Source organism: Primulina eburnea, chromosome 3, assembly GCF_022965805.1.
Source record: "Primulina eburnea isolate SZY01 chromosome 3, ASM2296580v1, whole genome shotgun sequence".
In the NCBI taxonomy this organism is placed as follows: domain Eukaryota; kingdom Viridiplantae; phylum Streptophyta; class Magnoliopsida; order Lamiales; family Gesneriaceae; genus Primulina; species Primulina eburnea.
The window spans coordinates 48,895,307-48,922,385 of NC_133103.1; the positions used below are offsets into that span (position 1 = coordinate 48,895,307).

The 27,079-nt window shown below is 36.1% G+C and overlaps 3 protein-coding genes across 5 annotated transcripts; 1 reads left to right on the forward strand and 2 right to left on the reverse strand.

The window, feature by feature from the left end:
* Window positions 1-3,453: 3,453 nt before the first annotated feature.
* LOC140827424 (putative late blight resistance protein homolog R1C-3) lies at window positions 3,454-4,859 on the reverse strand. Its single transcript, XM_073190091.1, has 2 exons — window positions 3,552-4,859; window positions 3,454-3,477 (listed from the first exon to the last, which is right to left on the reverse strand). The coding sequence occupies exons 1-2, from the start codon at window positions 4,857-4,859 to the stop codon at window positions 3,454-3,456; spliced, it is 1,332 nt and encodes a 443-aa protein (XP_073046192.1).
* A 5,231-nt stretch (window positions 4,860-10,090) lies between these two features.
* Window positions 10,091-26,816, reverse strand: LOC140827777 (probable methionine--tRNA ligase). Of its 2 annotated transcripts, XM_073190605.1 has the most exons (17): window positions 26,631-26,815; window positions 25,828-25,972; window positions 25,050-25,203; window positions 24,731-24,886; window positions 24,282-24,512; window positions 23,995-24,138; window positions 18,477-18,567; window positions 18,248-18,354; window positions 18,056-18,170; window positions 14,566-14,684; window positions 14,395-14,460; window positions 14,077-14,205; window positions 13,844-13,987; window positions 13,610-13,730; window positions 11,182-11,420; window positions 10,964-11,065; window positions 10,091-10,517 (listed from the first exon to the last, which is right to left on the reverse strand). In XM_073190605.1, the coding sequence occupies exons 1-17, from the start codon at window positions 26,758-26,760 to the stop codon at window positions 10,287-10,289; spliced, it is 2,424 nt and encodes an 807-aa protein (XP_073046706.1). In that variant the 5' UTR covers window positions 26,761-26,815; the 3' UTR covers window positions 10,091-10,286. The 2 variants fall into 2 exon arrangements, with proteins under 2 accessions (XP_073046706.1, XP_073046707.1); XM_073190606.1 differs by lacking the exons at window positions 10,091-10,517; window positions 10,964-11,065; window positions 11,182-11,420 and adding an exon at window positions 11,467-12,638 and having other exon boundaries at window positions 26,631-26,816.
* LOC140827779 (uncharacterized) lies at window positions 18,608-23,463 on the forward strand. Of its 2 annotated transcripts, XM_073190608.1 has the most exons (5): window positions 18,608-19,048; window positions 19,340-20,295; window positions 21,054-21,863; window positions 21,943-22,061; window positions 22,164-23,463. In XM_073190608.1, the coding sequence occupies exons 2-5, from the start codon at window positions 19,350-19,352 to the stop codon at window positions 22,659-22,661; spliced, it is 2,373 nt and encodes a 790-aa protein (XP_073046709.1). In that variant the 5' UTR covers window positions 18,608-19,048; window positions 19,340-19,349; the 3' UTR covers window positions 22,662-23,463. The 2 variants fall into 2 exon arrangements, with proteins under 2 accessions (XP_073046709.1, XP_073046708.1); XM_073190607.1 differs by having other exon boundaries at window positions 18,608-20,295.
* Window positions 26,817-27,079: the final 263 nt, after the last annotated feature.

Here is a 27,079-nt window from a genome sequence, read left to right on the forward strand (position 1 = left end):
GAAGGGGATGTATGCGAGGTGAAGAGGCACGGGCTTGAGCTTTCCGTGAGCTTGAGTGCAGGTGCTGCACTTGCTCGTGTGTGCGATGGCTCGAACACGGCCTCTAGCTTGGTTGCGACTCCGACTCTTCGATCAAACCCACGCCAAGGTGCTAAAGTTGTACAAGGTTCTTTTCAAAATTAGATGCATCGGGCAAGACGCGCGCGAAAATTGGAAGGAAAACGTATTAAAGGTTTTTTTTTTTAAGTGTGTCTCTTTGAAGACAATTGTTTTATTTGTGAAAATGCTTCTCTTAAATTTCATTGAAGATTGCGTGGAATTTACGGAAGGCAATTAAAGTATTTTTTAAAAAAAGTGCCAGTGCGTGAGTGAGTAACATTTTGGCAACACTTTTGTGTATGTATTTATTTTCGAGACGAAAAAATGGGTGAGTCGAGTTTTTCGGACATCATGTATTCACGAGCATTATGTGTAAATTTTAAATATTTGAGAGAACATGTGTATATTTAAAAAAAAAATTGGGGCAACCTTGAATGCCGTGGACGATGAAAATTTCAAGATTTTTAATGATTCATGGTGAATTTATGACTGATATTTACGGTCGAGTGGATGTCGGCCTTCGGTCGGGGTGCCCCGCCAAACGTGACGATCCATTATGGGGAGTTAAACAAGAAATTAAGATCCATTCTGGGAAATTGAAACCAGAAAATAAGATCCATTCTAGAGACACAACTTTATTTCTTATGTTTATGAGAGCGTAGAACCCCAACTAAGTGATAGGAGGACATCTGGGGTTACACATACTTGGGTTCCAATGGATTGGGTTGTTATTTGGAGACTGCGTGTCATACTGTTGGTTATATCTCAACCAAAGGTCAGTCTTACCTATTAAGATATGGCGTTCCTCTTTTGCGGCTCACCCAACCAACCAAATCATACAATATCGTATGCAACTTTATGTACGAGATCTTACAAAGAGGTCACTGTGAAATTTCAAAATAAGAATTGCAGAACAATAAATTCTTTAGTACTCATTGTGTAAAGAATATGATAAAACTTTAAAACGATAGACTTAGTTTCAATGAAAATCAATTTTAAAATAATTTAACATATTTGATACTAAATATTAAATTTCTTATTGTCCACGTTTATTTGGTCAAAACTACTACATTTTACCTAAAAATTATAAACATTGGATAAATTTATCCAGATCAACTTAAGGGTAAGGGAATAAAGGTTGGTGAATTGAGATTTGTGAATTATTTGTGTTGTAAGTTATTTGAGAGAGCTTACAAATTACGCCAAATACCCTTTAATTTCGAGTGGGTCTCATGTGAGACCGTCTCACGGATCCTAATCCGTGAAACGGGTTAACTCTACTCATATTCACAATAAAACGTAATACTCTTAGCATAAAAAATAATATTTTTTCATGGATGACCCAAATAAGAGATCCGTCTCACAAATACGACCTGTGAGACCGTCTCAAACAAGTTTTTGCCTTAATTTTTCATGTGTTGATAAAATTCTTGCATAAAATATTAAATACAAGTTGATCATTAATTAATTAGAAGTATATTTGTTCGTTTTAAAATTAAATTTCGATGACACAAAAATATAAGTATGAATACAGATTAATGTTAAATTGTAGCACCCTAACATTTTGAGTTAAAATCAGTTAGAACATAAGAATACTAGAAACAAAAGTACCATAGTCATTTTTAAAATTGGCCACAATTCCAGAACAATGATCTCTACTTCCAAGAAACTTAATTACGAATCCTCACTTTGATAATACCTCTTGTTCCCCATGGTAAAAATTTAGTATTTAAATGAGTTTATAATGGATTATAATAAATTTATGTAACAACTTGGGATAATCATTTTCGTAAAGCGATGACGAATACAAAGTAGTTAATATAAGGCTCCATTGTGCTGTCACGCAGACGTTGACCCGGGCTCGGGATGTGGCACTCACAGTAAACCAATTGTCACAGAACAGTGCAAGAAAAAAATGAGTAACAGAAAATTCTATCTGCAATTCTGCATAGTTTAGTTTTACATGAAGCAAAAACTAAAGTATTCGATCATGACATAACTAAGTCTGGCTGCAATTCCAGAGACTTTCAATTTGGAATTCCCCATCACTTGAATTTCTTGAAACTCATTCCAAGGAGTTCATCTAATATAGAATTAGTTTTGCAAAAGCTGAAGGTTAAACACTGAGAAATGATCATCAAAAAAAAAAGAAATAGATAAGAAAATAAAACTATCTTTACATGACTTCTTGTCTGGATCTGATACTAAACCTTTTCATCATTGTCAATCAGAAGTTCAATGTCACTGTCTTCCCCAAGCATTTCCTTTGCTGAAGACTCTATTCCAAGCGAGCATCTAATTAATTCAATCATTGTAAGTGTCGGGATTTCTCCGATTTCAGATGGGATTGCCTCCAAGGCATTGCAGAATTTAAGCTTAAGAAACTCAAGACTTGGGAAATGGTCCTTATCAGTTTTCCACTTTACTGGATCTGAATATCTAATCTTTAGGGACTTCAGTTGCTTGAATTCTCCATCATTCGTTTCCCACAAATTTCCTACCATGGCTTTATCCTTCAACTTGAGAACCTCGAGATTAGGCAAGATTCCGATAATGGTCAATTGTTCCCAAGCAATCTGACTGCCTGTTAGCACCAATTGTTTCAATGAAGATGGGAAGAAGAAGTTCGGTAAGATATTCTCAGTTGGAAAATGCTCGAAAAAGCAATGTAATGATTCAAGTTTGCACAAATAGACAAGGCTATTTGAAGAACGAAATGGAATGGTGCAACAGATACATAGCCATTTTAGATGAGGGATTCTTGAGAGGACATCTTGAGTATATCTAAAATCGACTATCCCTACAAGTGTCTGGAGGCTTTTAAGAATATATGCATTTGTCCCTTTGCCCTGAACATCACGAATATCAGGAATACGAAAACCATAAGTGAAAAGGTGCCTCAACTGCGGCATCTCCCAAATTTCAGATGGCAAAGATGGATAATCTTCAGACCAAGCCATAAGGGTTTGTAGATTCCTGAGTCTACATATTGAAGATGGAATGTCCAAAACTTGGTCAAGCTCAAGGTACTTAAGGTTAACTAGTTCTAAAATTTCTACCGGAAACTTCAGGGATTTCGTACTAACTTTCCACACCTTGAGCAATCCGAAAGATGGTTCAATTGTTGATGAAAAATTCTGTTCACCATGATAAAAAAAAGATCGGATAGCTGAACAACTATCGTTTCTTGGAAATATACTGCTACAAGAAGATCCATCATCTTCTTCAATATTTGGAACAAAAACCAAGCGTCGTTGAGTATATATTTCCATAAGATCCAAAGGTATGTCCTTGCTCAAGATACAGAAAAACTTTTCTTTCTCCGCCTCCCTAATGCATATGTCTCTAAATAGATCATGGATGTAAACACTCTTTGGCCTTGCAAATGAATCAAAGGCATTGACAATAGCAAGATTTCTCTCGATAATCTCGTACAAGTACCCTTCTGCGACCTCTTCCATGCTATCCGACCATGGGTCTACAAATCCCTCAGCAACCCACAATCTAACAAGTTTAAAAACACTTATGGCACAATCTTCTTGAAAAGATCCTAAATAAAGGAAGCATCCTTTTAAATAATGAGGCAAGTAGTTATAACTTAAAGTTAGTATCTCCAATGACGGATCATTAGTGGTCTTTAAGACAGAACTTATATTTTCAGAAACATACTTCCAGTATTCTTCTGTCTGCTGCTCCTTTTTGAGATGTCCACCAATGGCAGATAGCGCTAGAGGAAGACCTTGGCATTGACTTGCAATCTCCTTTCCAATTTCAACCAGTTCAGGTGGGCAATTCTTTTGTAGAAAAATCTCTTGACGGAGTAGATTCCAACTCATATCCTCACTTAGAATCTGCATTTCATGATAAGTGTCTAAAGAGTTGGCATACGCAGCCACATTTGAATCCCTAGTAGTCAATATGATTCGACTACCATTATTGTCGTCCGGAAATAGCCTTTTTATGTCATCCCAGGCCTGTATATCCCAAACATCATCTAATACAATCAAATACTTTCTGCCCCATAAACTTTGATATAGATGTTGTTCGACATTCTTTTCTCCATGTAAAGGTGTCCCAAAGACTTCTAGAATGTCAATAACAATATCCTGAATATCATATAATTGAGATACTACACTCCAACCACAAACATGAAAAGTCTCCTTGATCAGTTGACTATCATACAAGATTCTAGCGATAGTCGTCTTACCAATCCCGGCCATACCAACAATCGGAATGACACAGATTTTGGAACATCCTCCTACAAGTTGTTCCATCAGTCTCATCTCCAAATCTTTGTCTAGTGCCACCTTATTGGAGTTATTTTGTACCGAAGCCGGCCTCAAGGAACCAGCACGAGCTGAAATTCTCAGCTCCTGTACGTCATTCTTCCCATCAAGCTGAATCTTCCTCACCTCTATGCTAATCGATTCAAGCCGTTCTTTGATTAGTTCGAAGCTATTATATTCAGGAAATCTCTTCATTCTCTGATAACTATCGCTTCCATCTATTCGAAGGAAGTGAGTTGCTATGTGAGACTCGAGGATGTCTTCCGCTTCATATGATGCATCTCTGATTTCTGTAATCAAATCTTGGACTCTTTGGCTGCAAATAGGTGGGCACTTATCAAGAAATTCCGTTAAAGAAACAATAGTTTCTTGAAAAGACTCGATTTTTTCCTTTGTGAAAGGGAAGAAGCACAGATCAAAATCAAGAATCTGAACTGTAATATGGCAAAGGGACCCAAGAGCAGCAAACGCCATTTTTGCAACAAAGAAATCGAACAAACATTGATGCCTCGGGGGAAGCTCAAGATGAAAGGTTTGAGCAAATTCTTGTCTTAGTCAGTTGACTTGCCACTTTCACACAATGCAGACAGCTCTCTTTTCCAAATAAAATATTAGTGAGTGTGTTTTTACAGCTATACCTCTCCAACCTTTGCTCGATAACACAAATGGAGAAATCTGGGATCATTTTATTCTCAAATAGTGGATTGTATCTTATTTAATGTTTTTTTAAAAGAAAAATTAAGGTGGAACGATTCACCATAATCTTTGTCACTTATTATCTGATAAAAATAATACTTCTTTTGTGATGAATTATGATTACAACTATTGATTTATTTTTTTAAAGACTGTTAATTTTAACTACTATTATTTTAATTATTATAATTATTTTATCATGTCTAGTTTTTCATAGTTGTTTTAGTACCAACAATAGCAAGAGTTTTGCTTCAGTTTTGCTTGTTCTTCTTATCATGCTGGCAAGATTTCTTGATTCAAAGACTTGTGACTTGCTGCTGATATTGAATGGCAAAGGAATATCCCTGTCTTTTAATTCTCTCTGCCCGACTTTATGAGCTACCTTGATCAAAAATGTTAGGCGGAATGGATAGTTAACATACACATACACATACACATACACATACACATACACGAGTATTAAGTTGGATATATATCATTCATATAGCAACTCAAAACATGTATAAAAAACAGACAGCAAGTGAAAGGAAACATGCCTTAGCATGCGAGACAGAATTTATTTCTTAATTATGTTTTCTTTTTTGATAATATTACACTTCAAATTACTCAAAGTATTAGAGTTTTGTTTTTCAAGACTAATGATATTAATGAAGAGATTAATACTAACTCTAGATATGATATTCTGTTTTTAAAAGAGTTTATTTTCAAATAAACTATATTTTCTATGTTTTGTAGCTATCTAATCAATGAATCATCTCTAAGTCAAATAGATTATATATGTCAAAGATTCGATTTTGCAAAGGAAGTGAAAAATAGGGCGAGAGACCAAGAAAATTGTGTGTTGCTCTGAAAAAATCTAGTATTCAAGTCTCGTTGTGTTATTGTGTTACCATAAAGTGTTGAAGACTTTCGCATACAACACCTAGCTAGCCAAAGTGTTTTAAGAGTATTGTTCATTAAATTGGATTTCGGTTCACAGTGTTTGCATCCATTGTTATTTGGTTATTTTTATTGATAGAAATTTAGAATGCACTGTACTCTCTCACTATGTCAAGAAAGTTAGTTTTTAGTTATTCACTAGTATGCAAACTGAATACATATCCTAGTGATAGAAATTTAGGATGCATTTTACTCTCTCCTTTTATATGTTCACACTTGTGTATAATTATTTTAGTCTTGTATGTCATTTGAATACATCTTCTAGTGATAGAGATTTAAGATGCACTTTGCTCTCTTCTTTTGTATGTTCACACTTGTGTATAATAATTTTTTTCTTAATTTACCTGCATAAATAGTTTTATGCTAAATTATTTATTCCACCGCATGTTGTGTTAGGTGCTACAACCTCGTACACAGCATCTACACCTAAACTACCCAAATCTCGAGTTATTTAGTACTTATATGATAAACAATTCTTTCAATTGGTATCAGAGTAAGTGAGTTTCTTGTTATTTTTTCTTAACAGAAAAAAATACTATGGACGTACCACTTGTCAACATTGTACTACGACCACCAGTTCTGGATGGATCCAGCTAGGCTCTGTGGAAAGCCAACATGAGAGTCTACATCAAATCCATTGAAGAAAGAGCATGGCAACTTGTTGTCGATGGTTGGACTCCACAAAAACGGTTGATGAAGACGGTGACAGTTTGCTCAAACCAGAAAGCACATAGACGACTGATGAACTCCACATTTCAAACTTCAATCAAAGGAACTGAATATTATCTTCACTTCTGTTGACACAAATATGTTCAGTCTAATGAATAATTGTGTCTCTGCCAATGATGCATGGGAAATTCTTCAAAGACACTCTGAAGGATCAGAATACGTGTGAAGAACCAAGGTGAGAATGCTAACCAGCCAATTTAAAATTTTGAGAATGGAAGAAACCAAGACAAGGATTGCTTATGATCGTCGACCTTGGTGACCCAATCTCAAATGAAAGATTGGTTATCAAAGTTTTAAGATCACTCCCAGAACACTTCAATATCAAGATTTCTGTGGTCGATGAAGCACGAGACACCACTAAGCTTGGACTAGAAGAATTGATAAGTTCCCTTCAAACCTTTGAGATGAACCTGAACCTACAAAAGAAGGACAAAGGGAAGACTACTGTATTTCAAATCTCTAACGACTCTTACAATGATCTACTTCAACTTTCTAGGAATTCGGAAGGTCTGATCTGTGTGATGTGTGAAGACTTCATCTCATTGATCACAACCCAATTTGGAGACTATTAGAAAAAGATAAGAGATTACTGGCCAGCAACCTAAACCTCCAAACATAGTTGTTCCCAAGAAAACTCAGAGGATGTTACCCACTCATAGACAGTTTCGGTCGAGGAATGAAGGATTCAATCAGATACTAAGAGGTTCGACTATGTATGATGCAAGGAATGCTGGTTTTGGACATTCTACAAATGAGTGTCCAAATATACTTCGTAAGAACAAGGGAACGAATGCCTCCTTAAGTGATGGACAATCTGAAGAAGAACAATAATCTGGTGAAAAGGAAAACCAAACATCCTTATTTTCACTATTGGAGGAGAAATGTTGGATGCAGGTTATCTCACTGAGTGTTACGTCAGGTGTTGACACACTTGATAGGAACATCCCTCCAAACTCATCAAACTTAATATGTCTCAATTCAACAACCTCGGTTGATACAAGTAATCTGGAAGACCAGGAAATAGATGAAGAAGATTCCACATTATAAAGCGTACAGAAACTATATGGGGAACTATATGTTTATTGGATCAAGAGAAATAAATTGAACTCAATTCTTTCAAAAGAAAATATTGAGTTGAATGGTTCTGTTGCCAAACTTGGGGTGATCCTAATTAAGAAGGACCCGAAGATTCACAAAAATCAAGGTTGTGCTCGAAAAGGCAACACAAACCCTCGCTAAGTTCAACTCGAGACAACCAAACTTGGCATCATATTGATAATGGGAAAAGACAGCAAAACTGGTATGGGATTCAATAACGGCGTGTTTGAAATTTGATAATTGTCCAACTTTATATCACAAGAAACTGTATTCATGAAAGAAAGTATTAATTCATCTATCTCTATATATCACCAACAGTCACTTTTTTAGTTAAGAACCCTCAAACAGAGAGGCAAGATTCTGCACAAAACTAAAACGAAGGAGATGTAACACTGGGTGTTACGTTTGGTGTTGTCATACTTGGTAGGAACATCCCCCCAAACTCATCAAGCTTAATATGTCTCAATGCAACAATCACTGTTGATACAAGTAATCTGGAAACCCGGGAAATAGATGAAGAATATGCCACCTTATAAAGCGTACAAAAACTATATGAGGAACTATATGCTTATCGGATCAAAATAAATAAATTGAAATCGATTCTCTCAAAATAAAATATCGAGTTGAATGGTTCTGTGGCCAAACTTGAGGTGATCCTAAGTAAGAAGGACCTGAAGATGCACAAGATCAAGATTTGAGCTCAACCAAAATTGGCATCATGCTGATAATAGAAAAAGACAACAAACAAATATGTGATTCAATAACGGTGTATTTGAATTTGAGAATCATCCAACTTTATATCACAACCAACTGCATCCATGCAAGAAAGTATTAATTCATCTATCTTACCAACAGTAACCTTTTTAGTCAAGAACCCTCAAACAGAGAGGCAAGATTCTGCACAAAAGAAGCAAAACGAAAGAGACAACGCTTTGTATGTCACTATTGCTTTAAACTCGATCACATCAAACCTTATTGCTTCAAGACGAGAGAAGACTTCATGAGCTGGGAGGCTACTCGGATGTTACACCAAAATGTCATACAACACCTACTGCATCAACTCCAACAAGAGAACTTCAGTAAAGAAGATTTGTGTACATATGACTGAAATTTGTTGCACTGTTCTTTATACCTATTTAAAAACTAACACTGCGTTTTTCTGATATTTTCATAGTGGATGTTCAAGTCATATGACAGGTTCGAAAGAACATCTCATTGATTACGTTGAACAAAAAAGTGGTCGAGTGACCTATGAAAGTGCTGTAAAAGAAAGATCGTTGATAAAGAGACACTAATATATTATTGATGTTTATGACTTTACTTAATAATGACAAATTTGTGTTCGATAATTATATAGATATTTCTAGAATTTTCTGAATGTTGGAAATAGTATTCTAGGTATATGGTGATGAACGTATAAGAATTTTCGATTATAATGTCATATTCTAACCCAATAAATTGTAAATACAAACACGAATTACAAATAACCCAAAATATATGATATGATATCTATGATTTAAGGGATAAAAACCATCGCATTTACAAACTACAATCGAATATTCCTATATTCTTTTTTCATAAACAAAATTTATAAGTTTTCAGGCATATAACTCCTTTAATATACTTTTAAAATATTCTCATTATTGTCTTCAATGTTATAAAATTCCATCTAGACAACGCCTACACGGTCTTGGGGCTTTTAGTGTTTTTTTTACCATTAAAAAAATGTTTTAACTTTTAGTTGAAATTAAAAACTCAATTAAACACCATTAAAAAAATATTTTAACTTTTAATTTAAATTAAAAGCTCAATTAAACAAATTAAAGGTAATTTTTATATGTCTTAAACCAAAATCTGACAAAAAAATAAAATTTATTTGCTTGTCCCAACACAAACTTTGCGATAATGATTTTGCATAATAAGAAAAGAAAAATCATAATGATGTTGAATTTGTTTCTGATAACAAAAAAATGGTTGAAAATTATAGAAAAGTTAGAGTAAATTTATAACATTCTATTAATTGTGTAATTTTAAATCTATATAAATTTAATGTTATTATGTTGAAGTTAAAATATGTAATTTATTATATTGATACCATAGAATCCGCTTAATCGCCGATCTTACGTCTGACTAACGCATAGAGAATTTTAGAGCATGGATTGTCTTCAAGGAATTGAGATAAACTTCAAGCCATTTTTTACAAGATATATCACAACAGAGTAAAACCAAAGCTGTGTTAATATCCCTAGAAAAATGAAAATTTGTTATACACCGTGAACTGCGGAATTGCGGAATTTATTACAGAAATAATATGTGATTTGCACTTTCATGCTTGTTTGCAACAATATCGAAATAAAATTAAGGTTTACTATAATTTTTTTTGAAGGGAAATCTCAAATTTCCTCTATTTTGCTTTAAATCCGAATGTTTTGAAAGCTCAACTTACCTTATTGAGCCTTCACTAATTGATGAAACTCTACAAACACCTGCTGATGTTGTAAGCGGCAAATCTTTGTAACAGGCTACCAACTCCCTGGAAGTCTTCAAATCCGCTTGAACAGTTTCCCAAACTTTCTTTTTAGGGTTCAAAACATCGTCCGCCGAACCTTCGAACCCTTGGACTGTCACCCTTTCACCAACAGGGGCGTCTGGGGGAGGTTCAACCAACTCAACCTAAGCAAGTAACATCATCCATGTGAAACTTTCAAAACTGCTTACTTATTTTGCAATTGCCATGGGTAGAAATTACTCTCGTAGTGATTATTAAATACTGTACAATGTTTTAGGTAATGTTGGCACATGGCAGCACTGAAACCAGATGCAGGGAACTTTGCTAGCAGTTAAACTAGTTTCACTTTTATAAGAAAAACTCAATGCATCCACTTATTAACCATAATACAGTTTGCCCATGAGTGATGAAGACCGCAAAACAATGTCCTCTACTGTAACAAAAACGAGTCCCAACTTTTTTTTAGGGGTCACAAGGAATGGCATGATTTCCTTGACCAGTTTCAGTCAAAATAGACATCCAAATTCCAAACCAAAAGAAACTATGACAAGATAAAATTTCATGACACAGAACAATACGAGGCAATAAGTAAATGATGCTAATTTCTTACCATCGTATGATCACTATTAGAAGCCGCAAGGACCATAGCTTGTGACTTTATACCCCTCATGACTGCAGGCTTCAAGTTACAGAGAACACATACCTTTCGATTCTAACAAAAATCATTCTTTCAATTTGTGAGTCAATTTATATTATCACTCATTAGAGTGCTGGTATATTCATTGTTGTACATATAAAACAAGACTCCATAAAAGAGAGAGAGGGAACCTGCATCTCTTCAAGGGGAATGTACTTGACCAAGCCACTAACAACTGTGCGAGGCTGATCTTCACCAATATCAATCTCTTCGACATATAAAGAATCAGCATCAGCATGTTTTTGAGCCTTTACAATGAGACCAACACGAATATCCAGTCTACTTATGGAAAGTTCTGTTTCAGCAGGAGATGAAACCTTAGGTTTCACCTCAGCTGATTTGTTTGGCCGATCCTTCTTTGTTTTCCCATCTATAAAGAACAAAAATAAGTTGTAATTGAGCAACAATAACCTACTTTTTGTACCTCTGTCAATGAGTTGATGTCCACATCAAATACGGGTACAAAAAAATTTACTTCTGTGAAGCATCTGATAAATGCTACTTCAACCATTACAGTTGAGAGAGAGAGAGATTTAATGAAACAAAACACTAAAATTTTCAAAAATATCACTCCTATGTACAACGTTACATTTATACTTACTGAAGTACAAGTAGGAGAAGCTTCAATATATTCTCAACTAATTTTATTATTCTAGTGATGAGAAACATGAAAAGGACACATTCATTTTCATGTTTATCTTTACATCCTATCAAGTTTCCATCAATTTAGTGTAGCATAATTTCTGAAAAAAATAACTTTATTTCAAGTTCATGGAACTCTTCCTTGTTATGTATAGAGAAAATTCTAAAGGTTCGGTCAAGACACTTTTAAAGACTTCATGCATAGGGAGCACTGATTGGGATCTTGATGCCTCTTCATTAGTATTATTCAACACTAAGCCATAGGAGGACTCTTTACATAATAAACCCAAAATGAAACAATTGCATAAACTATATTCTCTGCAACTTTTTCATTTCTTTTCTTTTCAGATTGTGGATCTATCGGCAAATGTCTTCTAACCTCATATTCTATGACATGTTTTTACTCTTCCCTTAACGTCTTGTTGTCTGGCGTCTGCTAATGGGCACTGGCTGAAAAATAGCATCCAATAGAAACTTTTCAAGTTTATCTCGAGCTACTAGAAGTTGCATGATAGTTAAAGCTAGAACTGAATGGTATGTCATCAACATCTTTTGGTAGCACAAATCATAAATATTCTCATAAGCTCCATTCTTTTAGCATGCATTGTACCAAACTTATCGAGCTTTAGTGAAAGGGAGCAAAGAAATGTTACTGACATGAAAAAATTCCACGCATCCTCAGTATAGAATAATAAGGGATTCAATCTCAGTTAGAAGCCCTTGATGTCGTACTTAGAAGAAATTCATGTTCACTTCTTTTCTCCACCCGGGTCAAATTTACATTAATACATTAAACCATATCTTCCAATTCTTCTCGCTAATATCAAATAACACTAACATATATGATGAACTATTTTTAGAAAGCAGGAGTGATGGACGATAATAATCTGTCTCTCTTCAACATAGATAGCTCTCCTTTTCAATATTGTCTCCTAAATAAGATGCCCTACCATAAAATGCACAAGACATCAAAGGCATGTTTATAACTTCACAAGCAATAACTGCACTCTAAGATGATTATTACTTGGAATATCATAAATAATTACACCATATTTGGTACTTTGAATAAAATGTTATGCACGACATTATACGATGTCATGAATCAGTGCAGAATGATATATCTAGAATATATACTCGAAAGTCATGATGCGCAAATCAATATCAAATAATTTCCATTTGTTTTTTGCCAGGCATGACAGGGGAAGGGACAAGAACAGCCAACACATGCAAAAAACTCCAAGCTCGTCACAGCGTGAGGAACTCTCTATCTACTCACAATGGCAATGGCAACCACCACTGGTAAAGGCAGTGCTTGAGCGGTTTGGAGTTGTGGTGATTTAAGGCTTAAAATGAGGGAGGAATTTGCGGGTGAGGCTCAGGCAAGAAAGAAAATGAAAACAAGAATTTAAGAGACTGAAACATTTATCTTTCCTGTGCTCGTATCAGCGCCGGAATTATTCATTCAACCCGCATAACAACCACATAAGAAGGTTGATACTTGATTAGCGTAACTAGCATTATTATTATTTTTTAAAAGATGATCCATATATTCATTTTTCAGTTTAGAAAATATCGTGTGCTGGTGTTTGAAAATAATAAACTAGGAAGAAATAAATCGTTATATGCCTCATTCATCAAGTATAACCGTACAATTACAAGAAACAGAGAAGAAAACAGAGCAAAAAAAGTCCATTTACCACATTTGCAGTGCACCACATAAAAAACTGGTTATAGAGCACCTCATCTCCACATAATAGCACAAAAAATGAAACAATAACAGATGAAAGTGCAGATTTTAAAGAGAGAAAAAAGTTAAGTGCAGAACAGTTTTCAAGTGCACAGTGGAAAGCCAAGGAGACCACAAGTTACAGCCTACAGGGTCGTTAAATTAATCAAAAAACACGGAACGAGCATAACCTGATATCTTTGTTTCCTTAAGTTTTTCAGAAATTTTCCTGGCTTCAGCTTTTGCTTTCAAAATCCTATCAGCTTGACTTCCAGAAAATTTGTCTTTATAGAACTCCACTTCTTCATCTTTCTGCACATTACATAAGGGCAGAATAATATAGAGGGAGGAAACAAAACATGATAATTACTCCAGCTACATTGATTCAAAAAACAAGCTGCCAAAAAGAAGTTAATGAATAATACCAGTTCTCTGAACAAAGGTGCCGGGGTTCCAATTCTATGACCTGAAGGTAGAATCTCCCAGGGTCTTTTAACTTTTTCAATATCACCTTTTTCGTCAGAAAGTGAAACTTGTCCTTCAAGTGGTAAATTCAGCTGTTTAAGCACCTACACAGTCGTGGAAGTAAATGTAACACAACAGTTTAATGATGCAGCAGCTCATCTGGAGATTGAAAAAGTATATGGGGTCAAATTACCTCAAGGGAAAATGATGGCATAAAAGGTTCTAAAAGACATGCAAGAAGATAAACCAATCCAGCCGCGGTTTTCATAACCACGGAGCACGAAGCTTGATCCTCTTTGTAAAGCTTCCAGAATTGGCTTTCCTACATAGTGAAATGCGAATATAAGTTTGATGTTTCAACATGAGAGCCATCATAGATCCGTTAGCCATGGCAGAAAATAAAATCAGGACCCCACTTAAAAACGAAATAACCTCATAAAACCTTTGCACAATCAATATATAGTTAGCATACAAAAGATTAATATCTTTAGAGCACGTCACAGGGATATACTTGTAAATAAGCATTTCCTTCACCAGAAATTGTCATGGCAATCTTCAACCCTTGTTTTAATTTCACCTGAATCAAGGTCGTTAAAATGTAAATCATTGCGGCATAAAGTCCTTCAAAAGTTCAAGTCAAAATTACGTAACAGCATAATTGACAGCTACATATTTTGATTACCTTCTCCATAGCTTCTATATACTGATCTACATAATTATTAATTCTTTCTCCCAGGGTCATGGTCAATGGATGAGAATACACATCAGGAGCGTCAGGAATGATAGAACCATATCCGGAACCTGACGTAATAAAAGAATATATTAAAAAGGTTGGAAGGTCCCCTCAAAAAAATTTCAACAGTGAATCAATCAAAGGATACAATCTACATCATAGTACCGAGCCTCAGGGCACACATTCAAACACTGATACTCTGTTAACTGCTTTGGCTTTAAAAATATTTTCCAAGGGTATTTTTTAGTGGTTAACAAAATGTCATTCACAAGGAAGCTTAAAGAGGCATTTTTTATGTATTGATTCTTAATAAATTGCAACATGTTATTATCAACCAAAAAATTGTAATGCACGTGTTAGGAGTACAATCTAGTATTTGCACTTTAACAGATCAAATGAACTACATATATTGAAATATATTTCCCAGAGAAGAAATATTTGTACAAGGGATAATTCTCCCTTCACCCTAGCAACGCTAGTAACACAACTCTCAAACAATAACTGCATGCATACTCCCTTCCCTCTCCTCTCATTTTATTCTTCTCATTTCCCCTCCTTCCACGTGAACTGTAAACGCCTATGGGGATTCCTGAATTGGGCCTTAATCTTGTTAAATATCTAGGCCCAATTGTAACCTCCTTAAGATTAGCCTTGTCCTCAAGGCTTAGAGTTGGTAGTTGGGTTTTAAAGTTCCTTTTTTGCTTGGCTCCAGAATTTAATTTTGATAACATGTTGTCAACTTGAACTTCCACTCCTATGCGTGATTTTTCAAACACAACACTGGCTGGGAAACAGTAAGCAATATGTGGATATAGAAAGGTAAAATCCTTCAAAAGAGATGTGGGGAGAAACTCTTCTTGTTCCTCGTCGAAGGCCTTGGCCATGTCATGAATAAATTCATGTCACTCAGCCTTGTGATATATCACCAACTAAATGCTGAAAATTCTCGCCGTTGCCACAGATATGCTCCTTGATTTCAAGTGTAGTGTCTATTAACAGAGAAAGAGCTTTCTCAAAAAGTGTTGTTTGTTTCCCTTTGTCTGGTTCTAGTTATGCTTTGGAACCGTTGGTTACACCTGCTGCCAAGTTGGTAAAGAGCATTGGACTTTGATTTCTCTACTAAACATGCCTGTTAACAACAATGTTGAAGTAATGGTAGTAACCTTGATTAGGTAAGGTCACTGAACTTCCCCTTGCTGTCTAGACCGTTCAGGCATTACGAACGCAAAGGAGTTTTGACGAATTCATCGTCATCATAGCACATTCCAACTAGTTGCGGGTCGGCTACATAGATATTAGTTCTCCAAACTAAGTATATATCTCACATGTCATCTTTTAAACAAAAATCTCAGATATCCTCCTTAATCACCTATTATCAAAGTTTTCAATGACTTGCCCCACTTTCTACTTCTTTCATTAACCTGTCAATCTAAGATATGTCGGATCGAGGGTGTTTAGTCTCCTCTTCACATGATCAAACCATGTTAGACGTCTCTCCCTAATCTTATAATCTAAGAGGCTACACCTAAACAACTCATAATCCTTTTCATTCGTAATTTTATCTTTGCGCGTTTTGCTACTCATACATCTTAACATATGCATCTCTGCTTCCGTCATCTTATGCATATGTAGTCCTATAGTGGCCCAACACTCTGAGCCATAAAGCATCGTTGGTCGAACTCGAACAATAGTCTTATAACAATTTCTTTTCAATCTGGCAATCATCGTTCTATCGCATAGGACTTTTGATTTCATCCTCCATTTCATCCACAATAATTTAATATTATGGGTCTATATCCTCTCTAATGTCCCCCCAGTCTTTTGGATAATAGATCCTAAATTGTGAAAAGCTTCTCACTCCGGGACTTCTCGAACTCAATCTCAATTGGGCTACTCATTCGTCTAGATTCAGGACTAAAGTTACCGGCTAGATATTCCGTTTTTGAGCAACTAATTCTAAAACATTTATTTTCAAGAGTTTCACATCATCTATCTAATTTTGTATTTGCACCTTCTTTAGTTTCGTCTATCAGGACAATATCATCTATAAACAATATACACCAAGCTACCTCATCCTGAATACGTCCCCGTCAGCTCATCCATAACCAAAGCAAAAAAGGCAAGGGCTTAAATTCTTCTTCTTGTACGGCCCACTAGATTAGCCACATACTACTCACTCCATCGTGATGCCCTGGCATCCATGCAGCAAGACATTTCCACAAAGGCATTGCCTTACCTAGAATTTCTTCTTAAACCATTGGAACCAAGGACGTGCAGGATCATTCATACAACTGAACATGATTTCTGATTGATTGATCGGGGAACCCATGGTTATTTTGGAGAATGGTTCAGCCTCGGATGCCCTTCCAACTAGGTATATTCCAGCAATCTCAGGTATAACTCCTTGTTTGAGAGCCCGCTTCTTCTTTATCTCTATCAGGTCTTCTTCAATATTTTGCTTGCCTTCAACGATATGCAATTCCTCTGCTAAGAATTCCCCCGTGGCCTTAACTCCCCCAAAATCCAGCCGTTCAACCTCTTTCATGATTTTTCCCACGTCCACACTGCCTTGATCATTCTCTTCATCGGTCACTTTCACCTCAACAGCTAGCTTGTTGGGTTTCTTTTCCTCGTTGTTGAGCAACTGTTATCAATCTTGTCCCCCACTTCCGCCCTTTCTTCTCCTCCAATTACCTGCTCCAACCACCTTTTGTAGTTTACCAACTCATTCACTGTTTTGCCTATTGAATTCAAATTCTCCTGTAACTCCAGCACCCGATAGAGTTCATATTCAGCACCATAGAATTCATTTTTTCCACAAAAATCAGCACCCTATCTTCCAATGCATCAATCCTTGCATTCAACAGTGTGGTTGCCATCCCAACCAAGAAACCCGGTAGTACAATGTGTACCCCCTTTCCTTCCTCTTATTTTATTCTTTTCATTTCCTCTCCTTCCACGTGAAATGTAAATACCTTTGGACCTTCCTGAATTGGGACTTAATCTTGTTAAATACACAGGCCCCATAATAATTGGGCCCGTAACAGCACACACCAAAAGGAAAAGGCTGCGAAAATTTGAAATTTCCTCCACTCTCTACAGCATTAACATGTCGATAATTTATATTAGAAATTCATGGATAGAGTGATAAAGTGATGCTCCCCAAAAAATTCAAGGCTATTGTTACGACCACGAGTTAAATGACAGGAACTAAATTATATATTTTCTGATGGTAAATGACTCAACTGAATACAAATTCTACTAATGGAATCAAATTAAAAAACAGTTAAAAAAGAATACTCTCTAAGCTTCAATACATAGTCTTTAAGAAACCAACCAAGCCTGAGCTATAATCCATAAATAGTCTTCAAGAAATCAATTAGGTATTTCCAAATGAGAGCACGATTTCAAAAGTTCTAAAAGAAATAAGGTACGCGACCTGGGTCCTTAGCGATGAAACTCAAGACTCTATTAACGAAATTTCCAAGATTGTTCAACAGCTCACTATTTAACTTTGCTTGCAAGTCAACCCATGTAAACAACGTATCTGATACCTATCAATTAAAAATTAAGCATTCAGTCATTAATTATATAGGAATGTTTTCAAGGTACTTCAAGTACAAAGACATACCTCTGGCCTATTTGTCAACAAATAATACCTCCACGCCTCCACCGGAATGTTGGTGTCTTTTGCATCATTCCCAAAAACTCCAATCCCCTTGGTCTTGGAAAATTTTCCTATACAAAAGACCGTGAAACAATTCGATAAGGGTGAATATTTATAGGAGATTTTGAATTGAGGGTATTATCTATTCCCAAGAAAGTATACATTTGATTATTTGATCCATTGGATAAATAACCTGATTCATAATTCAAGTATTCTGTAACACTAATGGTTCTCATCAAAGTCCAGTTTTCACCAGTTCCGAGAAGTGTAGAAGGGAACATCACCTGAAAAGTAACAATAGAATAAACAAAGCAATATTACACCCAAAAAAAACGAAACGTAGTTCACAGTTGTCAAAAGCGCTTGTAGCGCTCGCTATAGCGCGTAGCGAGGCGTAGCGTTGCCCGGTCGCTACAGGGGGCTACGCGCGAGCCACTTGCAAATAGCGAGCGCTATCGTCGCTTTCCTCGCTATATCGGTATTTCTGTAGCGCTGAAATAGCGCGCTATGTGTAAGAAACTTCAGCCCAGTTTTTCCACCCACTTTTGGGCCCAATTTGTACTGCCAATTTTAGGCCCATTTTGCCTAAATAATTTAGGCCCATTTAAATATACAACCCTACAGCAGAACGCTTTCTACGCTTTCTTCTCCACTTCTCCCAGCAGCAACACCACGCCCAAGAAATCTTGCCTTGCACCGCCGACCGCCGGGAGCCGACCGCCGACCGCCGGACATCTGGCCACCACTTTCCATCGCTTCATTTCGGTAATATTATGCTCTTCTCTTTTTTTTTTCCTTTTTTGTTTTCTTCATAATTCTAAATATTCATGCCTATTCTTGCAATTAGTCTGATTTCCGAATACATATAATTCATTCCATGGATGCAGTAGGCGTAGGAATATTTTAATATAAGTTACTGCCAAATTTTAATGAACATTATAATATAAGTTACTAGCAAATTTGATTATCTGGAATATTAGCTACTAGCCTACAGACTACTGCCATTTGCTTATTGGATTTCCTCAATGTATAATCAATTTTTTTTCTTGATTTCAGAGATTATAAGATGGAAAACCAACAAGAAGAATTGAGAAAAAAAGATATTGGATGGAACTATGGGAGGATGGTTAATCCGGACAAGATTTCTGATGGAATATTATGCAACTTTTGTCAAAAAGTTACAAAAGGTGGGATAACAAGGCTCAAACATCTTGCTGGAGGATTTAAAAATACAAAACTTTGTCCAAAAGCCCCAGCAATTGTCAAGCAAGAAATGAAAGATTATTTTGAAGAAAAGTTAGCCCAAAAAACTATCATGGATTCCATGCCTCACTTTGATGATGTTTTTGATATAGAAGAGCAAGGAGATGATATTGATACACACGGGGATCCATCCTCTCGTGGAAAGCGGCCGGCATCTATTTCTTCCTCGGGCAACTCGTCAATGTTAATGCCCAAAAAACCACGGTCCTTGGGTCCTATAAATGCTTTCTTTAAGCTGGACGCAAAGAATCAAGGTGGTAAAGCACCCCAATTTAATGAAGTTCAGAAAAAGTTGAGGTCTGATGCAGTTCAAAAATTTGCAAGGTGGATGTATGATGCAGGGATCGCATTCAATGCGGTCAAATATGACAGCTTGAAGCCAATGATCGAAGCAATTGGACAATATGGTCCTGGGATGAAACCACCTAGTTACCATGAGGTGAGAGAACCACTTTTAAAGGAGGAGATCAACCACACAAAGCTGATTTTGAAACAAAATGAAGAGGAGATGGCGAAGAATGGTTGTACTTTGATGGCTGATGGGTGGAGAGATAGAAAGGGGAGATCACTTATCAATTTCTTGGTGAATACCCCAAAAGGTAGCATGTTTATTGAATCAGTTGATGCATCTAGCTACTCTCACACGGGTGAGAAGATGTTTGAGTTGCTTGACAAGTTTGTGCAAAAAGTTGGGGTGAATAATATTGTTCAAGTGGTCACTGACAGTGCATCAAATAATGTTTATGCGGGTAAGAAAATCTAATATACTAAGTTATAACCAGTGTTTTTATAACCGGACCGTTAATCGAACCGGTCAAGCCTTAAAAAATGGTTCAACCGGTTCAACCGGTTCGACCGGACGGTTGAACCGGATCAATATAATTAATATTTTATTTATTTTATATAATAAATAAAATAGTAAAATATTGATTATTTATGTTTTTATAGTTTTTATTTAATTTTTAAGATGAAAATTACAATAAATATCAAAATAAAAATCATTTTTCAAATTCAAAAATCCAAATTACACATAACATGTAACCAAATAGGGATGACCAAGTTTAAGTGCCCAATTAAACATCAAGATTAATTATAAAAAAAAGTAGCAAACATCAAAAACCGTCGCTATTTAGCGACGGTTTTAAACAAACCGTCGCTAAATTGCGACGGTTATTCTTTAACCGTCGCTATATAGCGACGGTTTTTGAAATAACCGTCGCCGATCTCTGGGCAATTTTTTAATAATTTCACAGACCCGGCCGGTTCCTGAAGACCGGCCGGTTTCCGGTTTTTCCGGTTGAACCGGGTTTTAACCGGTTTTTTCCGATTAAACCTGTTTTCCGGGTTTTTATTTATGTCCGGACCGGTCTGGAGGCCGGTTCACGGTTGAACCGGTCCAACCGGCCGGTCCGGTCCAGTTTTGAAAACATGGGTTATAACGTCTTTTAACTTTCGTTGATTAGTTTCATTTTCATTAACTATCATTTTATTCTCTTGTTCTTTACAGGAAAGAAGTTGATGGATAAATATCCAAACTTGTATTGGGCCCCGTGTGCAGCACATTGTTTGGACTTGATTTTTGAGGACATATTCAAAATGTCAGATTTGAAGAGGGCACTTGAGCGGGCAATTAATGTTAATGGATATATTTACAACCGAACTCTGTTGTTGAACATGATGAGAGAGTTCACCGGCCAAAGAGACCTTATCAGGCCAGCTAAAACTCGTTTTGCCACCGCTTTCTTGACTATGAGAAGCTTTCAGCAGCATAAGCAACATTTGAGAAAGATGTTTACTTCAGAAAATTGGAGTAAAAGCAAATTTGCGAAGGAACAGACCGGTAAGCAAGCACAGAAAATTATTTTGATGCCTTCATTTTGGAATTCTATCATTTATGCTATGAAAGTTGGTGGCCCATTGTTGGAGGTACTTCGGTTGGTGGATGGGGAGAAGAAGCCTGCCATGGGTTATATATACGAGGCAATGGATAGGGCTAAGGAGAAAATAGCAAAAGCCTTTGGTAATAACGAAGATAGGTACAAAGAGGTTTTTGAGATAATCGACAATAGGTGGCAGTTGCAACTCCATCAAGATTTGCATGCAGCGGGTTATTTCTTGAACCCTCAGTTCTTTTACTCAAACTCTGAGATAGAACAAGATGAGGAAGTAGTTACGGGGTTGTACAATGCAATCAGTAGGTTGACTTTTGATGCTGAGACGGAGACAAAAATACATACAGAGTTGTTAAAATACAAACAAGCCGAAGGTCTTTTTGGGAAGGAAGTTGCAATCAAAATGAGAAATGTTGTATCACCAGGTATGAAAATCAAGTTTTTCCTTATTTTTTTGAAATAAATTCAATGAGATATATTAATATAACTATTGTTATTAACTAGCTGCATGGTGGAACTCATATGGAGCTTCGACGCCAAAGTTACAAAAACTTGCCCAAAAGATACTCAGTCTCACTTGTAGCTCCTCTGGTTGCGAGCGCAATTGGAGTGTGTTTGAACATGTAAGTTTTTATAATATTACAATTTTTATTTTCTATTACTGTGAAGTTTTAAGAATTTGTTCTCGTGCCACGTGCCTTATAAACATATATAAATAAATGCAGCTTCATTCCAAGAAAAGGAATAGATTGGAGCAAAAACGACTGAATGATTTGGTGTTCATCAAATACAACAGAGCTCTGAGGCGTAGATACGATAGTCGTGATACCATCGATCCTATCATATTGACTGAAGTGGATGATGGCAATGAATGGCTGCTAGGGAGACTGGAGGATGAAGAGCCTGACTTTGTTCATGATGGTGATGATTTAACTTGGCAAGATGTTGCAGATGCTGTTGGAGTAGATGAATCTCCTTACACATTGAGGAAACCCAAAGGGGCCTCGAAGGCGACCCCTACATCTACAGGAAGCTCAAAGGCGGCCACATCTAAGTCTAGAGGGAAAAGGCCTATAGAAACATCTTCCACACTGAATTTTATAGATGATGATGAATTTGACTTTGATGAAGAAAGTGAAGAAGAGAATGATGCCGAACGTTATGCAATTTCAAATGAAGAAGATGGTCTCGATCTTGATGAGGAAGATGAAGATGAATTTTAAATTATGTTTTTCTAGTTTTAGAATTGAGGTTTTATATGCTTTGAACTTATATATTTGCTATTTAAGAATGAAAGATTGAATTGATGTTAGTATATGTTATATATTATATATTTATATGCTTGTGGCGCTACACTTTCAAATAGCCCTCGCTACGCGCTATAGCCACGGGCAACCTCTGCGCTACGGGGCGCTACACGCGATTGACAACTATGACGTAGTTTACTAACCCTGTTAACAAAGGATTGCCACCAAATAACCAGGTCAATGAAGTTAATGTAAATGAAGGAGTAAGATTCGAAAAAGCTATCACCTCTCCCTACCAAGTGGTCCACACCCACGAGAGAAAACAAAGAAAAACTCACATCCATGGTTCATCCACACGAAAATTTTGGTTTCACAGAATCAATATCAAACAACTATTACCCAAATGAATAGGGTGTAGCACCCAAATGTGGTTGTAGCACTTGCATAGCTTTAATCTACCAATTTTCACAACAATAGTATAATAAACACTCAAGATGCTGAATACAGAATGTACAAGCAGATTAGTGATTGTGCAATCTGTTGGAAAAATCTAAACCCTATTGCTAAGAAAAGGAGTTATTGGATTCGAAGTTTATAATATTGGAATTTCAATGTAATCAATATATACATCTACCTTGAATCACTACTTCTCTATTCAATAGCCAACATAGTTTTCTTCTATCCAAAAAAATTTTAGAAACCTAGTCCAATCCCTCAAAAAGCATTTCACATGCCTAAACCGACTACCCTTCTGCAGAGCACTCAAGTTCAACAGCTTTGCCTTCAATGCCTTGTGAGGAACATGGTCTTTGGTCTAAAATCTCTCGTTCACCGTTGATATCAAATTGACAAGAACTCCTTTTTTCCCATCTTGTTAAACACCATCCAAACAAAAGAATTTTCACAAATACTTTCTAGAAGCTCCTAACAAATAAACACTTCAATCTATAAGTAATTTACAAGATATTGCATTTATGACCATTGACATTGTATTGGTGCCTGTATGAGAATCATTAGCAGAAGTGACACCAGTTATAATCCAGAGAGAGAAAAAATCACCAACTAGAGACATGCTCAGTGACTCAGCAGTTTTAAATATGGAAAGAGGAAATATCACCAAATAATATCCATGTCAGATTGGCTGCCAATAGCCAGTTACCAAGAGAACAATCAAGAAAACCTTTAAAAACAACTATTAGAAAAATCCAGCAAAAGACAATGATTTCTGATGATGCTTTGCTTATATGTCACATTATACCATGCATCAAATATTACTTAAACAGCATAACTTAAACTCGTTTATGCTTACAGTATGAAATGGCACGTTGTCCTTGCCCATAAATTGGTACAGTTCAACATTTTCAGGGTTCTTCCACCATTTCTCCCACTCAGTTGTATGGCATGCTGTGATTGAAACATATCCTATTGGCGCATCAAACCACACATAGAAAACCTAGTCATCAAAACAGAACATGTTATACGGAAATAATGCCAATAATGGGCATTTTCTTGATTGATATCCATTCCAAGGTAATTTAAACTCTGGGCCCAAATCACAATTTATGTTTCAACACAACTCTTCTCATCTAAATTCACCTTATCCTTAAATTTCTCAAGTGGAACCGGAACACCCCATTTCAAATCTCTAGTAATACATCGCGGTCTCAACCCTTCTTTGAGCCAAGCATGTGTTGCTTGGATAGCATTCTGGCTCCACCCTCCAGCCAATGACATGTTGCCAATGTATTCTTCTAACCTATCCTTCAGCAAAGGAAGCTCAAGGAACAAGTGATCTGTGTCACGAATATGTGGAGTATTGCGACAGACCTGTACATGAAGCAGACTCAAATTTTTTATTCTACTCCCTGCAACTGCTGAACTGCTTAAAATTAATTCTAAATATATTCTTTTTTCACTTTTTCTTGGTTAGAAGTTTGTGTATAACTTGCACCACAATGCAATTAAGATCAATTGAAGGACAACTCAATGTCACCAAATCATTGATCCAAGAAAATGAGTCTGAGGCAACAGTTTCATTAGCACACCTTGCATTTCGGATCTAGAAGTTCCGTCGGATTTAATAGCTTTCCACACTTTTCACATTGATCTCCACGAGCAGAATCATAACCACAACCCGGAGTCGGACAATTACCATCTACAAGCCGATCAGCCAAGAATCTTTTACAAGTCTCACAATAGAGCTGCATGAAGACATCATTATATATGAACTTCTAAATTATGTCAATTGGTTAGAGAAACATATCATGACATTAAATTATCGCATGAAGCACAGGAACCAAGAGCAAAGGATAACCATAATAAAATCCCAGAGTTAGAAAAATATTCAGGAATTATCATGCGCACCTGCTGCATTGTGTTTTCAGAGAGCCAATTATTTTCCAAGAGTTTCTTGAAAATTTCTTGACAAACTTCAGTCTGCTGCGGACTTGAGGTGCGCCCGAACTCATCAAAATTTATATTAAACCAGTCATACACTTCTTTATGAATAAAATGATATCTGCCGTTAAAAAAACGGAGAAAGCAAAATTAAAACAGAATAATGAACATATTGCTTATGGGACAAATAAAGTACAGTTTCATATGCTGGCTCAATCATTCATCATGAGATATTTCTTTCTTCGCAATGATGTACAATTTTTTGTAACAAGGAAAATGATAAGTCAGTTTTCAAATCAGGAAGGCTGACTTCAAAGCTCAACACAATTGGGGATGGCATATAAGGTAGATCTTTGTTAACAAAATGAACAATAGGCCCTATCTTTTATTTATTGACCTGGATGGTGGGTATGAAAATGCCGTCCTATAAATAAGCATCAGAGTCCAATGACAGTCTAGACTTGATACTTGAATTGGCAACAACTATTTGAAAAGGCCACAACACGTTAAATATCTTAAATACTAACATCACATAACAGAAAGAGTGTCTTTACGTTCAAAAAAAAAACATTCTGCAATTACCAGTGACAAATATTGATACAAATCCCCTTTATTCATCCAAAGAAAATATTCATCAAATTCATATACCCATGGAATACTAAAAGAATCATGAAAAATACATTAAAAAAGGCCAGAGATAACAGTCAACTAATTCTTTAACATGAGTTCAGAATGATAAAATTACTTGTCACAAATTTCTTTGGGAGAACACCCTTCCTCCATAGCCTTGGTCTCTGTTGCTGTTCCGTACTCATCCGTACCACAAATATATAACACATTATACCCTCTAATTCGGCAATACCTTGCAAACACATCAGCGCTCAACACACCTGTTGAGAAAATAAGTGAAAATAGCAATTCCTAAATTAAATTCACCATGCCTGGAAACATTTCTTTGCAAGCATAACTGCGCACAAGAAATGAGTTTCTCCAACCATCATTCCATGTATGCATATAGACTTGTTGGAAATAGCGAACACACAAAAAAAAATATAGGGAGGTAAAAAAAAACTTTGATGGTAGAGGTACGGGATCCACTGAATTGAGGTCCTGACTTAATAAAGTAAGCGGTTATAAATGAAAGTTTCTCTGATTCTACTTCAAGACTTCAATGTATTGGCAACATCGTGTGAAAATCTTCATAACATACCCAGCATGACCGTTACTCGGTTAATAGCACAACAACAAAAAAACAAATTTAACACGATTCACAACATCAATAAAGACATGCGCAGCTAAGAAGCTTGCACATCGAAAAGGAAAAAAATTATAAACTCAATTTTCCAGATAGGATGCTCCGATGAGCATCATTCAGCTCTTACAATTTAGAACATATTAAAAAAAACCAGTTCAAATTCAAATAAATTTGACAGGAATATTTTAATTATAATTCCAAAGCTTCAAAATTTTCGATACGAACATAATTCACCAGATACTTGCTGAAAGCTTGCAAATATTAAACATGCATAGTGAAATTGTAAAAATTACATCCGATGATGTTGCCAAGGTGAGGAACGTTGTTGACGTAAGGCAAGGCGCTGGTAACGAGTATGTTTCTCTTTCCAGGTATTGGCAGCTTCGCGGCGGCTGAGCCGGCGGCGGCGGGATGATCGCCCATATCAGGATATCGTGGACTTTTACGCAGTGGAAACAAAACTTAACTATTGGGTTTAGGGTTTGAAGTTTTAATCTTTTTTATTTTTTTTATTTTCTTTTTCGTGTGTAATAAATATTTATATTTTTAATCATATAAATGATTTTTCATGTTTTTTTTTTTTTTGACGGGAACTTGTAATATTTATTAAGAAATCAAATGTCTTTCAATACAAATTCAACAAGCCAAGGTGGAAACTCTCCAGGCACCAAATAGAACGGTGCAGGAGAAGAAACAGAAAATTTTGCTAATGCGTGTGCAACTGCATTTGCGGATCTTTTAA

Excerpts from the sequence above, each read along its gene's own strand:
- LOC140827424 (XM_073190091.1), bottom strand. The coding sequence starts at position 4,859 with ATGGCGTTTGCTGCTCTTGGGTCCCTTTGCCATATTACAGTTCAGATT. Across the intron at positions 3,478-3,551 it reads GGTCGGATAGCATGGAAGAG|GCCAAAGAGTGTTTACATCC; the intron begins GTCGCAGAAGGG and ends TTCATTTGCAAG.
- LOC140827779 (XM_073190607.1), top strand. The coding sequence starts at position 19,350 with ATGGAAAACCAACAAGAAGAATTGAGAAAAAAAGATATTGGATGGAAC. Across the intron at positions 20,296-21,053 it reads ATCAAATAATGTTTATGCGG|GAAAGAAGTTGATGGATAAA; the intron begins GTAAGAAAATCT and ends TGTTCTTTACAG. Across the intron at positions 21,864-21,942 it reads GAGAAATGTTGTATCACCAG|CTGCATGGTGGAACTCATAT; the intron begins GTATGAAAATCA and ends GTTATTAACTAG.
- LOC140827777 (XM_073190605.1), bottom strand. The coding sequence starts at position 26,760 with ATGGGCGATCATCCCGCCGCCGCCGGCTCAGCCGCCGCGAAGCTGCCA. Across the intron at positions 24,139-24,281 it reads TTGAGAAATTTAAGGATAAG|GTTTTCTATGTGTGGTTTGA; the intron begins GTGAATTTAGAT and ends TTTGATGACTAG. Across the intron at positions 13,731-13,843 it reads CACCTTTGTTCAGAGAACTG|AAAGATGAAGAAGTGGAGTT; the intron begins GTATTATTCATT and ends TGTAATGTGCAG.